Below are 15,519 nucleotides of genomic sequence, written 5' to 3'. Positions count from 1 at the left end.
CTGCTTAATACTGAAAGCTCTAGAAAGTGCATAATATTTTCAACATAAAATATATTCTCAAGACAAGTGATTTTTAAATTGATACAAAGAGAAAATTGGGAGAAATGATAATTATATTATGATACACACGGTCATGAGATTAGTCCATGAGGCATTGCAATTTTGAAAATCCACTTAACCAAAAGCTGGTAGCTGACAGGTAGAGATTAACAACTAATCAACACATTAATCACCCTTGAGTTTGGTCTTTAGCTTGAGAGTTTTTATCCGGAACTAATTACCTGGTCCAAACAGTTAAATTTTGTAACCGCTTGACACTGAAGCCCAATAAGACAAGGAGTTGTGTGGAATAGACAATTATTTCAATCATTGTTGTATCAACCTGAGATAATGCAGTAATGATGGTCAATCTCTCTTCATAGGACAAGATTTTAAAATCACAGTAATGACCACCACTTTGGTCTCTGCATGTTAAAACTTTTAAAGTGAATGTTTCCTATTTCTTTTCCTAAACTGATGCAGTCACTGCATAATATAGCAGTTGTGTACCTTCTACCTTTATTTCCTTCTTTTCAAAAGAGTACATATAGAATAATGACACATTATACAGAAAAATGCACACTTCCACAGCATGGTAGATGGAATGTAGTGAACATACAACCAGAATCATATCCAGTGTGAAAAAGTAAAGTACAGCTGGAATCCTATCACATCTGAAATGGGTTAAGGGATTTTCCAGTAAAACATGTACTCACAGGGGAAAGGCACTTTCAAATTCAACCAACCCACAACAGAAGCATATTCTTTTTACATAATTTCTGGCTATGGGTTAGTGGGTGGTATAAGAGATTTTAATATTGGGTTGGGGACAGAAGCGACTTAAATGACAGCTGGCTGGAGGTAATCTACTGAAATCTTATAGATCATATAATCTACTGCATCTTTTTATTTGTATTTATTCACTATAATCAATCTTTAGTCCTTTTGTTTCTTTGTCTGTCAGCCATGTATGTCTCTGATACTGTGAAATCACAAATTTCCTTGGTTGCTTATTATTTGTAGATGTCATTGATCAGTCCCTTAATACATACTAATTTAACATCCATGAATACAGATTTTATAATAGGGATTTCTGTTCTAATACAGAAATCATGAATTTGTATCCTTACTTAAATGTGTGTTTACTAAAGTGATCACTGTGTTTTGCTATTTTTTCTTTGTTCTCAGGCATACTGCTATGATTCCTTGTTAATATTTATTTCAATAAATGTTTTGGTAAACTTATAATACATGATCTGTCAGAAAAAAACATTAACGCCTGTGGAAGTGATATTGCATTATTTCTGTCTACATTTAAACTATATCATTTTTTGTAAGAACATATATTTCAGTAACCGATGTCTTATTTGTATGCCTTGTTGCAGGACTAACATAAAGTTTTAACAAAAAGAAATAAAGCATGTCAAAAAATTTATATAATAAAAATTAGATTTGTGAAAATGGATGAAAGCCAAGGAATCATTTTTTCCCTGAGTACTTGTAAAATAAATATAATTGCAGTCAACTGTATTGTCAACAGCATCATCATCATCACTGATGGTGAAGCAGTAACATTCTGCACTTTCAATCCAGTTGTCACATGTTCTATCTCCCACTTCTAGTGTTTCATATGAGATACATACCTATGGTCTGGGGGCCTTTCATGGCAGAGTGGTATAAGAGGCTTTATTTGTCATACAGATCTGAGGGGCTTCCATGGCAGAGTGGTACAAGATGCTTGCCATGTGATTACTTGCCTCCAATGTGTAAATGAGAATGTTGCCAGTTACTTGTGGAAGGTCAGTGGTTTTACATAATTGGTGTTTGGTGTCTCAGAAGTCCTTGGATTTTCTTCAGCAGTAAAGATGGCTGCGATATACAGATTCTCTTGATCTGAAAATGGTGCAAAGGCCATGATGATCTACCAAAGCCTGAAGCCTCATGTCCAAATGACTTCGGCTGTTGCAGATAAACACCAAATCAACAGAGGCTCCATGTGCCCTAATGTACTAAGGTGCCTGCTTTTACAGATCACTTGCGCATCTCATAGAGTGAGTTTTTGTCACAGATGAACCAATCTGAGTTGGTGTTCTTTCAGGGTTATTCTTCCACCTAACATATTGGCTGCCATATATAGCCTATTATGTACTGAAACATGTCATTAAAATCCCCCCCACCAAAAAAAACCCAAACCAAACTAAAACAACCAACTAATCAACTGTGGCAACAGCAGCAAAGGTACTAGTCCATCATTTTTGCCACAGCTGTATGAGTTTACAAATTCTGACTCTAGTAATTTTTGTAGACATTGGAATATCATCAATTATGCCTTCCAGACAGTTACCAAAAAGTCATCATCAGTTGGTACAAATGGATTTTTCATGGTGAGCATATCAGATGGAGAAATCTTGAGCAATTCTGCACCACACACTGCCAGAAAGTTTACATTTTAGCTCACTTAAAGTTTCTCTAACAATGTCCATTGTTCCAGCCAGAACTGTTATAACTTATTCAAGCTATATTCACCTATATCTGGAGATGTGCATCTGTAATAAATATTTTTTTTAAAGTACGATAATGCATCAATGTTTTTCCATGATGCATTTGAATTGAGCAACAACCAGAATTAAAAAAAACAAGACACGAAATATTCACATCTCTTCAGACAGAAGTACAGTGTATAATCATGATCTGCCAAACAAAATTCCAATCTTTAAATTTGCTAAAAATGTCTCCAAACATACTGATTCACTGGACATAATCAACTGAATGGACAGAAACAGACCAGAACAGATACAACCAGAAGGTTAATATCTATTTGATACATCTTTTAAGTAGATAGATTCACGACGGATTAGTTAACTGTACACCTTTTGTCTTTTTTTTAATGTCATTTCTTACTAAAGCTGAGAAATAATGTTGCACACATAAAAAAGAGGCACACTTGTTGTTGTTATTATACTTCTCCAATTCCAGCCTTTTCTTATGATCTTGTCCCCCACATACTGTTTGTCTTGTTTATGATAAGTATCTAAATTTGTCACTTACTTTTCCTACTACTTTGCTAATTGTTTGTGAATATTCATATCAATGTGAAACGCAATGGGGAGACTAAATCCAAGATAGAAAACCTCTACATTTCTGGATGTATTCTGCTTCGATTTCATGTTTTTGCACAAAACTCAAGAGTTCAGGACTTGCTGCACTAATTCAGTTCCAATTGAAAACCCGTGTAAACTACATGATATTAAAATGCAAAAACTTAAAATTCCATGTGCTCATGATCAAATTTGTATCAGCATAGACACATCTATGATGACAGCTTTTGTGAAAAGAAATCCATAACAGCCGCACCATTTTCTGGATCTGCACAAGTTTGAAATGTGTCCTTTCAATACTACACCAAAGAGTCAGGTGCTGATTTCAGTAACATGTCTTCCAAACTCAGGTTTGTAAAGGGAATTATGTTAATAAAACAATGTATCTGACTTTTTTTAGTTACAAGTAGGATAAGCTCTCAAAAGATTCTTTTTACCAAAATCTTACTTTCATTATCAATCATCAAGGGACAGTCAAACCCATCAAACCCATATATACTTTCTATTTTATCTCCACTGATTTATAGTAGGGTTCTCATTCTGTCATATCTGTACTAATGTGAGTATTGTATGCCTTTTTCGACCATGCTGACTGGACACACTGTTAGATAATGTTCAAGTAACAGAAATACCATTGGATAAGCAGAGACCAAAATAATCAAATAAAATCATCAAGTTATCTCCCTTGCAGTGATCCTGCCAGGATTTCAAGATTTAATCTAAGCTCTGTGTGTGTGATCTCCAATGAGGTGGTGGCTGGAAGAATAGCCAATGTTAAATATCTCCATAACACTTAAATATGAAACTCTTTCTTATTGTTCGACTCTGTTAAAGCTCTACTGAAATCAAAATACTCAAAGAGATGTATAGCGATTATTACTGTGATGTCATTGGGCATGGTCACGTGGTTGTGGTAGGGTCTTGGTTGGTATGGCAGAAAGACCAGAGGCTTACTTCAAATTTGACAACTAATTATGATGTTGTCAAAAGAATTTTAAAAAATTCATACAATTCAGTTGGACTTGATTATATACAATACTTGATTCATAGTCAATGAACATGTTCTAAAATTGATGTGTTTATTTTGGAACTATGTTCATCCATCAATTCAAAATTTGAATAAACCAAAGGTGAAATTAGTACAGCTGCATCCTAAATTACTATCATGGCTACTTCAAATGTTATTTAATGTGAGACTTTAATGCCAGAACTCATAGCTTTAGTGATTTTGAGTTAAAAAATGAATTTCTTCTCAAATAACTCAATTTGGTGCAGATTATATTGTTTTTTAATGATACTGTCACAGTGAGAATTCTTGATGTGTAAAAACTGCACAAGAAATGAACACAATCAGATCAGGAAATTAATAATACTAGGTCAATAATGATAGGAATGTGCAGAAATAATGATATTATTATTTAAATGTAATATGTAAAGACAATACGAATGATGGTTCTAAATACATTTTGTACAACTGTTCTATTGTTTCTAACCACACTCTGTAATATGGCAATTATTTATGCACACATTAAGTTGACCGACTGTTAACTGCAGTCACTTATTAATTATTAGTTGTAGATTTTACAACACAATTAAGCATATTTTACCTTTTGACAATAATACAATATCACAAATACTGAGATTGCAAGAAAATAGAAGTTACAATTTTATTAAAAGTTTTGGTACCAGTAAAACCAAAGGAGATGTTAAAAAACAATCAGGATGAACAGATTAGTAGTGTAGTAAAGAATCCATATATCAGAATGACATCAAATATTTTGTCATCAATTTCATCATTAGTTAATGACACTGCTTCAAAATTTTGTGTACTAGATAATAGGAATCCAATTTGTGATACAAATACCAAATGATGGCTTGGAACTAAGTGCCAAAAGGTCTGCAGAAAATATCACCATGCTCAAAATATACATAGGAATAACCAAACACAAACAGGACAAATTTTATCCATCTTGCTTTGACTTTACACAGATCAGTCAGTTCCTTATGTGTAATGTCACTTAATGTTTGAACATGGAGTGCATGTACTTCATTTGGTAAATTCTGCATGATATGAAAGTTATTTTTTTGCTGCCAAAGTGGTTCTGCCAACTAGAGATCTACACACATGTAATTGTGTTGTATGGGGATTCTCTGATGCTCCCTATGAGCATTAATCTGTTAATTGTTTCTGAATTTAATATGATCCTCCTCCTCTGTGTATAAATATTATTCTGTGCTGAGAACTCCCTTTCACTGTCTGCTGTCTGAAACGCATATGCATAACTATCTTGAACAAGTTATTGTTCTTTATGGTTGTGCAATTTTCAACATCTCACAGGTATGGCCCCATAGTTATTCTCTCTTGGATATCTCTGTTCCAAAAAGAAAGGTTTTCACAAACATGAACTATGCCAAAGTTTCACTTCCTTGAATCACTGCTTTGCTGCCTCATATGCCAGAGTTTTTCTCTTCCATAATCTACATTAGGGTTTTAAGTCCAACAGTTCCATGGTCTGCTTGTTCAAGCATGGATATGTTGAAAAAATTTAACTGGCATCCTGTCCATCCAACACGTACCTCGGACTCAAACACAATATCAATATCGGGCTCAAAATCACATGCTGGTATTTCCAGGGAGATTTTTCCTATGTCCAGCACTCTGATATACATAATATTCATTGTCATCATAGCTATCACCAGCCAGTATTTGCTGACTGAAGTCATGTGAAGACAAACCCTGTTGTGATTCAGCCATTTTGGTTTCCTGTGGTGGCCCTTATTTGAAACACGCATTTGTAAAACTTCCATGATGAAAGTAAAGTTAAAACTACCATAAAATGCTTGTTCCATAGCTCAATGAACCAATCAAATTTAGTTTAAGAGCCATTCATGTTGACCCGAAGTATCCAGTCATTTTAACGTTTGCCTTCCTGAATCTGGATGCCGCATCAAGTGCTGCGAGACCGCTACTGGCAGCATGATTTACATCACAAAATGCACCTTTAAAGTTAAAAGTTGAAAAAAACTTGCATGATGTGCAAAGCATAAGTTTTATATCTGCAATGTGACATAATTTGCCGAACACGTATCACTGTTTTATAAGTACTGAATTTGTACAAATTAGGTGCACTCGCTTGTACTGACATCATATTCAGACACAATGTTTTACTGCTAGGAGGAGTAGGAGGAGGTTTGATGCGATTTTAAATATATATTCGTTTTTCTTCTGACAATCCCACCAGCGATTTCTCATTTTGTTAACACAACCCACAACAGAAGTGATTTTCCTAGCCAACCTTCCCCTGTCAGAATCAAAGTAATTTGAAACACAACCTCCTACAGAATTTATTTTTAAAAGTGCCGTGGGGGGGATATACGTTTTACTGGAACAGCCCTAAGGAACTTAATTCATATTTTGTTTTTCAAAAATCAAATCTAACTTATCATAATACAAAGAAGTTGTTAGAATGTCTTTTGTAACCCATCGAAGGTTTTATGATAAAATCTAATTAGCTGATCGAAAATCTTTATTAGTTCATTTGAAGAGATAATTTACTCCATGGCTCCTACTAAATACAATCCACACACCACCTTAAACAGAAGTCTTCAGGATCCTTAGCGTAATATATGTACAGCAGACCTGCCAACTAAATAAAAGTTGAATCAGGGACAGGATTTCATATGGTGGTTTTGAGGTGGAGAATGACATTGTATCGTCTTTCCAACTGGACCAAATGAATGTAAAGTACTTAGTGTATTTCTTTCTGTAGTGGACTTGAAACTTTCTTAGGCGATTGTTAATTGTCCAAATCAAGTTTTATATTAAAAACTTTATCAACTATAATAAACTGAGCATAAAGCAAACCAAACACATAACAAATCAACTTCACAATTGCGGCTCATGATACCAGAAATGAAAAATATCTATCAGATTTGACTGAAAACCAGAATTTGGCCAAAAACAATCAAATATGGAATGTGCAAAAATAAGGGGTTTCTTCTGGTAGAAAAAAATTATTTTTTTAACATGTGAATCTGGGACATTTCCAGATAAATCAGAACAGTTTGGCATGTCTGATATATGATGAAAACCCTCAAAATCAACTATCAGTACTTAAAAAATTTCTCTCAAAAGCAACATTTTTATTTGGTCCTGTCTTGTTTCTTCTTTGGTATCACCTTCATCAAAATACCATAGACAAACTCATCCTAACAAATGCTATTCATAATGCCATCCTATCAAAATACCAATCACAATGCCATCCTTAAAAAAATCCCATTCACAATGCCATCCTTAACAAAATGCCATTCACAATGCCATCCTTAACAAAATGCCATTCACAACGCCATCCTTAACAAAATGCCATTCAAATGCCATCCTTAACAAAATGCCATTCACAATGCCATCCTTAACAAAAAGCCATTCACAATGACATACCTGTACTATTTACTCTAAATTAAACTAGTCTTTCTACAATAAACGTCATAAGTACTTTTTACAGAATTTTATGCAAATCCTGAATCCATTCTAACCTCATTTTCCTTTTACATGTACAGCTTTGATTTCATTTTAATTCATCATTATCATAAACAAAACTGCCATATTAAAAAATTACATCATGGGGAAGTGCCAGAAAGAAAGAAAACTAGCGCTATACATGCCAATGGCCCCACTAAATGCAATCTGCAGTGCATCTTATTTTGGGAAACCAACACTGGAGAACAGCCATTCATGGATCAAAACTCCCTGAAATGATGACGAGACACACCGGAAACCCAGCTCATTTAAGGTATCATTAGTAATAAAATTGCATCAAAAATCTGGTTGAAATCCAACATTCCTGAGTAAAGTTATGTGTGGAAATACAAGTTTTAGTGTCATTTAATGTTTTATGACACATCAATACACAAGTTTCATTTAATGTTTTATGATACATCAATACACAGAGTTTCATTTAATGTTTTATGACACATCAATACACAAGTTTCATTTAATGTTTTATGATACATCAATACACAAGTTTCATTTAATGTTTTATGACACATCAATACACAAGTTCCATTTAATGTTTTGCAAAACATCAATTCATGAATTTCATTTAATATTTTTTGGCACATCAATACACGAGTTTTGTTTAATGATTTATGGCACATCAACACACAAGTTTCATTTAATGTTATATGGCAAAACTACACAGTTACATAATGCTGTAGCAAATGGACTCCAAGTGCCTTACTCAGAGACACACCAGTGTAGCCGACCTGGGCTGACAGGATGGTAGGATTGGAATCTGCTCCCTATTTGGCAGAAGTCCAAAATGATAATTACTCAGGCACTACAGCTTTAATTTTAGAAAGACATGCAATCAGGGGCAATAACTCCTGAAAATGACGTTAAATGCTGCAAATCAATTTCATTCAAGCTCTCATTAATACAAAGCAGCGTGCTAAATTAGGTTTAACTATCCTCTCTAAAGTAGTGGAAAGCAATATCAGAAGGATAGAAAATCAGAACAGATAACTCCTGTAAACTATGTCATGAATCACTGTAAATCAAACTCTTTCCAGGTCTCATGAATATAAGGCAACACACCAAAATTTTGTTGAAATCTAACAAACCTTGGTAAACTTATGCTGCAGAAAGCAAAACCAAAAGGATGGGTAAACAGGGGGCATAACTCCTGTTAATGGTGTTGTGGAAAGATAGATATATAAAGTTACATAAGAAATTTGGCGAAATCTAACGATCTTTCCTACAGTTATTCATCAGATCATGAAGTCAGGAGAATGGGTGATCTGAATAAAGAAATGTGTAAATTTTTATATGTACCTTCTGCATCCTATCCATAACCCGTTCAAACCTTGTCTTCTTTACATCATCCGTATCTGATTCACTCTCCTGCTCAAAGTCCGCTAGTATCTGTTTCATAATATCATGTTGATCACTGTATCGCTTATAGTCATCATCTTTCAACTTGGGCTTATTATCCTCCAGCCATTTAGGATACTGAAAACACAAACATATGTAATTTTATTCTTCAGAAAAAGGAAGAAAATTACACATATCCACAAGAACAGATTTTATGTGCTCTGTGCATAACTTACACTCAATTACAAAAAGCGAAGATTTAAATCTGTCTTTACACAACACACAAGCTGGTCAGAGTTTACACTGCTCCCTTAAAATCTTAAATATAAAAGTAATAATTTAGACAATGATCTAACAGCATATTATTTAATGGAAGGTATGGGTCCGTGATGTTTGTAGTTGGTTAAAAGTTATAAATATGGTACAATTAACCCCCATTTTCTGGCATTGCTGGATAGAGCTGGTTTAACCAGTATTGAAGCGATAGTCATGAGAGCACTACTCCGGTGGACGGGTCATGTCATCCATATGGAGGAGTCTCGAATGCCATGACAGATTTTGTTTGGAGCTCTATCCAGTGGGCACAGAAAATTTGGTCGCCTGAAGAAAAGATTCAAAGACTCCATCAAGGACAGCCTGAGATGCTGCTCGATATCTGTGACAGACCTTGAGTCCTGCGCCAAGGACAGATTAGGCTGGTGTGCAACTGTTCGAAATGGGTCCAAAACCTTCAAGGATGCACGCAGAATGAAAGTTGCTGATGCCAGGGAATGCAGGAAGGCCTCATTGTCAAGAACCAACCCATGCCTTCAGTGCACACTGCTCCAGGACATGTCCATCTCACATCGGACTCATCAGCCACATGAAGACCCATCAGCGAAGAGCAGCACAGGATTGACTTCATCGAGTCCCGATGGTCAACCAACACCCCCCATTTTCAGGTACCTTGCTATAATGTTACAATTACCCACAAAAGGTGCCCCAATATAACAGTACAATTATCCCTCACTATAAGATACCTCAATATGATACAACTGTCCCCCACAATAAGGTACATCAATGTCATTATTATCCCCCACTATAATGATACAACTGCCCCCACTATAGGTACATCAATAAAATGACATTATTATCCCCCAACGTAATGTTCCTCACCATAATGCTACAAGTATCCCCCATTATAATGTACCTCACTATAATGATACAATTATCCCCACTAAAAGGTACCTCAAAATAATTCTACAATTATCCCCCACTATAAGATACATCAATATAACAGTTTATTTTATAAGGTAAATGTGGTGATAAAAATAATAATAACAATAGGATGAATAATGTACCCCAGTATAAGGTGACCTCATATTTAATATTGTACACCTGAATGTCTTCCTTGAATAGTTTTATGACGAGGAAACTCTGAAGTTTGGTTAATATTAGTCATTTCACATGATCTAACAAGCACTTTCCAGTGATCTTGACAGTTAAGGGAGAATTCCAACATAGAAAAAAAATTTGAGAAAACTACCGACTTTTATCCATGGTCATGCAGAACTAACTGCTAAACATCAAAGACCCATTACTATCATTAGATTATGAATGTTAAATTTATTTATGTATCATGCACAGTGCACGCTCTGCCATTTAACAGCATCATCATCATCAACAAGGTGCAGAGCCTGCAGTCCACCTGGGAACTTTATCAGTGGACAGTTGTTCACAATGTGTGACATGGTCTGTAGAGGTCCACAGCAACAGGAAGAGGGCAGACAAATGGCTGAGCTATGAGGGAGTGGTTTACAACATCTGTTGAAGACCACTTGACACTCCATGCTGAAAATAGCTGTCATATCCTCCTGAAGCTAACTGGATTGGATGACTATAAGTCAAGCAGACTGATGGATGTGAGGTGATGTCCATGTATAGTGGAAGTTTGTCACTGGCATAGACCACAGCCAACACTGTGGTTGCTTCCTGGTGACGCAGATGTGGAGAAGGAATGTTGCTGAGTACCAGCAGCCATGATAAAAGAGTATGATGAAGTGTTCCAGAGATTATGCGCATTATTGTGTTGAGCTGGACATCAATTAACTTGATAAGGGATGATCAAGCCCAGACAGGAGTGCAATACTCGGCTGTCGAATAACAGAGGACCAGAGCTAACGTCTTGAGAGTTTGAGCACTAGTGCCCCAGGCTGAGCCAGCCAGTTTACGGAGTAATTTGTTTTGAGTGCTAAGTTTTGCTGCAGCTTTCTTTAGGTGGTTGTAAAATGTCAGCGATCTGTCCAGAGTCACACCAAGGTATGTTGGTGTTGGGTCATGTTTTAGTTGCTGCCCACTGAGGAGGATTCAAAGCTCGTAGCTCACATTTGCATTTTTAAGGTGAAAGACGCTTAAGACTGTCTTTGTTGAGCTTGGCTGTAGAAGTCATTTCTTGAAGAAGTCCTTCATTTCCTCCAGGTCATTGTTCAATACCTCTTCAAGCTCAGTACATGAGCGAATCCGGGTCCAGAGAGCAAAGTCATCTGCAATCACGAACTTGCATGACTATATTACAGGTAAGTCACTGATATAGACATTAAATAAACTTAGCAAAAGAACAGACCCTTGTGGGAGTCCAATAGTCTGATGCCTCCACGAGCTACAACTCTCTTACATGTGCACTCTGAAGTACTGTCACGAAGGAACAGTTCAATAGTCTCAACTATCCAGTGCAGCAATACTCTGGAAAATTTAAACAACAGCCCTGCATGCCAGACCGTGTCATACGCCACTGTTAAATCAAGGAAAACAACTCCAGTTTTAAGTTTCTTCTGAAAAACATTTTCAAATGTAGTCAGGTCAAGGACTTGATTGCAAGTGCTTCAGCCATGCCTGAAGCCTGCCTGCTGAACAGTTATGATATTCTCCAAGTCTGTACCAATTCTTTGGAGAGTCACATGTTCCAGTACCTTAAAACAGACTGAAAGCAAGGAGATCGGCTGATAACATGCCGCATTGTGGGGATCTTTACCAGGCCTCGGAATCACAATAATCTTTGCTTGGCACCAAAGTTGGCATGCACTTTTCCCTAACAACCTGAGTGTAAAAACCAGCGAACTTCAAGAACTCAGGCAGGATTTTGTCATATCCTGCTGCTCTTCCTGATTTGATGCGGCATATCATCGTTTCAAGTTCTGTTGTTGTGAATGCCTCTGGAGTATAAATGTTATGAATGAGCTAATTATATGCTGATATATCACACTGATGTTCTTCACTTGAAATCATTTAGTCTTTGAAGTAGAATGTTGATTGTATAAATGATATCTTTTTTATACTGAGAGAGATTTATAAAAGTAAAATGAAACCAACATCACTTAGCAACTTTCCGTTCACAGGCTGATATATGTCAACAATTCAGTTACGCAATACCAGCTCCACTTGGACCTCTTGTCAACATACTTCATTTAATACCTTTAAATGTTCATACATATTTGATCAATAAAAATGTTCACTCACATGTTCTAATTGAAAATGTACAATTTTTCACATCAGTTTGTATATTAAATCTATCAGAATGAAAAGAACTATGGCTACTTGAGTGTTCATCATCCAAAAAGATGCAAGATCACCTCATTAATATGCACTGCTGTCATCCATAACAAACGATGTAAATAAATGTGCCTGAGATCTTGCTGATATATGCATGCATACCAAATCTGATAAGAAATATAGCCTCTAGAGTGTTCATAAGCTCAGTCAACCAGATGCAAGATCATCTCCTTAATAAGCAAGGAGGTCACTCCTAACTGAACCCATCAAAAGTTTTGATCATGTAAGCTTATATACCAAATCTAAAGTGTTTACAAGCAAAGCGTTGATGGGATACATGTCAAAGTGTTGATGGGATACATGTCAAAAAAGGGGCCATAGCATAAACTCACTATAACCATTCAAGTTAACAACAGAAATACTTCAAATTTCTATCCAACAATTTTATTTTAAGCACTGAATACAACTGATTCAAAGTGCTTTCTGGTTGAAACATACTTCTACAATCATCTTTTCCACCCTGTGACATGCTTAAGTCTGTTGAGAAATAACTGCCAAGGGATGATATTCAGCCAATATTCAAGCATTTCATATCCCATTTTAAATTTCTTTAGCATATGTTCTGTTTTTGCTGAGGTATTATTGCAACTGGCAATTCATTTCAACATCAGCTTTTAGTTTTCTCAAGTTAATCTGGGCTCCAAGCTGATGTGATTCCTGATTGGTCAAAATTCAAATGTATTAATAAAAGCACACTGGTATGCATTCACAAATATTCACTTAAATATTGCAAGTATTACAGTGACCTAGATACACGAAGTGCCCAATTTGTGGTTTAAATATATACAATATTATCTAACCAGATAAAGTAATTGTAATTTCATAATATGAGGTTAAAAATAAAATGATTCCACCAAAAAGTGAAATGGTTGACAATTCTGCAGGTATGCAAGCCACATTTCCTTTGCTGTGACCATGACCTTGAGGCAGGTGGCATGGCTATGGTACAGGATATACTATTTATAAGTTATATAAAAATAACCAAAGATTCATTCAAATATCGTTGGTGGTTCAACATTTATACTTTAGCCAGGACATACTATTTATAAGTTATACAAAAATAACCGAAGATGCATTCAAATATCTTTGGTGGTTCAACATTTATACTTTAGCCAGGACATACTATTTTTAAGTTATACAAAAATAACCGAAGATGCATTCAAATATCTTTGGTGGTTCAACATTTATACTTTAGCCAGGATATACTATTTATAAATTAAATAAAAATAATCAAAGATTCATTCAAATATCTTTGGTGGTTCAACATTTATACTTCAGCCAGGACATACTATTTTTAAGTTATATAAAAATAACCGAAGATTCATTCAAATATCTTTGGTGGTTCAACATTTATACTTCAGCCAGGACATACTATTTTTAAGTTATATAAAAATAACCGAAGATTCATTCAAATATCTTTGGTAGTTCAAAATTTATACTTTAGCCAAAGAATGACATTTTCCTTTGCAATGACCATGACCATGGCAAATGGCATCTGACATTACTTCTAGTCATCATGTACACTCGGCATGGTTTCATGAAAATCTCTCCATCTGTTATAAAATTATGGTCTGGACAAGATTATGTTAACAGACAGATGGAGAATGACTTAACCTAATAAGCTCAACTTAAGATGGGCTTATAAAAAAAATGCAATGATATCTGAACATGGCTGCATACAATCTAGTCTCATTTATCCAGCATCTATTTATCTGACAATTATATCTCTGTATGACACCACAAGCAAGAATGATTTTTGATAATATCGGCAAAAGAATCTAGATCAGCAATACTGTATTCATCTGACAGCCCCTTCTTCCCCAATGAAAATCTACGAGTTTACTTAAAAACAAAATTGCATGTTTACTGTAATCAACCATGTCCTCAGCATTAGCACATATCAACTGATACACATTCAAAAGATATAAATAGCAACATTATACAAGCAATGGTCGGTGGAAAAGAACAATTATATTTTCTGTGAGCTGTAATCTTGACCTTTCACTGACTGTAAAATGTATTGATATTAAGTAGCATAAACATAATGCTATCACAGAAATGGTATTAAAAGGTGGTGATATCATGACATAACTTTAGGCTCGGAATAACATCACAATTATCTGACAGTCACATTAAAATGGCATTTTTAGTGGCAATAATCTGCGTCAGAGGGAAAGATTAGGCTGTACACTACATTCTCTATATGATCACAAGAAACAAATCTACCATAATGTACTCACATATAAATCAAGTCCAACTGCCACCAACATAGACCTGATCTGCCTTTGCATAATGTGCCAGCAGATTATGGTCTCTCGTTTGTTCTACTGATCACTCCTAACAAACTACATGGACCCAGATCTGAATGTATGCAAGCAGATCTGAATGTATGCAGTTTGCAGTTGGGCTTGACATATAAGCACGTATATACTGTACTCACCTTTTCTGAAATTTCTTTTAATGAAGGATAGAGTATTTCCTTTGACAGTAGCGTCTTCATCATACCCTGCATCATGGGCATCAATTCTTCCTGACCCTCCCCAGTAGCCATCTTGGAGAAAGTCTTCAAAAGGTCCTCATCTGACAGTTTGTCCTGTGAAAATATGCATTATCATATATACTTGCTTATAAGTCGAGTCTAATTGCAAATAGCAGACCCAAATCTGCCAGCACCTTATGTAATGGCAGATCTGGGTCTGTGCAGTTTGTTGGAGTAATCTCTAAAACAATCAACACAGACCCTGATCTGCAGGTGCTTCATGCTATGGCAGATTAGGATCTTTGTTGTTTGCAGCTTGACGACTTATAAGCGAGTAAATACAGGAGATAAATGTGCACAAAAAGTATACTTGTGTTAGATGCATCTTTCCAACTGAGTTATCTTTTGTAGTAAGAGTAACATCCCCTTTCCAGTGAAACAAAAGC

General features: G+C 35.6%; 1 protein-coding gene across 1 annotated transcript in view; it reads right to left on the bottom strand.

The window, feature by feature from the left end:
• The window catches only part of LOC149793464 (peroxisomal biogenesis factor 19-like), a 63,458-nt gene that overhangs the window by 12,887 nt on the left and 35,052 nt on the right, over window positions 1-15,519 (bottom strand). The window contains exons 5-6 of the mRNA XM_089967457.1: window positions 15,035-15,187; window positions 8,968-9,144 (exon numbers count right to left, since the gene is read on the bottom strand). Of these exons, the coding sequence (XP_089823583.1) occupies window positions 8,968-9,144; window positions 15,035-15,187 (330 nt within the window). The remainder of the gene's footprint in view (window positions 1-8,967; window positions 9,145-15,034; window positions 15,188-15,519) is intronic.

Source organism: Sinohyriopsis cumingii, chromosome 8, assembly GCF_028554795.1.
Source record: "Sinohyriopsis cumingii isolate HCF-2022 chromosome 8, ASM2855479v2, whole genome shotgun sequence".
In the NCBI taxonomy this organism is placed as follows: Eukaryota; Metazoa; Mollusca; class Bivalvia; order Unionida; family Unionidae; genus Sinohyriopsis; species Sinohyriopsis cumingii.
This window is presented reverse-complemented; position numbering and strand designations above follow the sequence as displayed.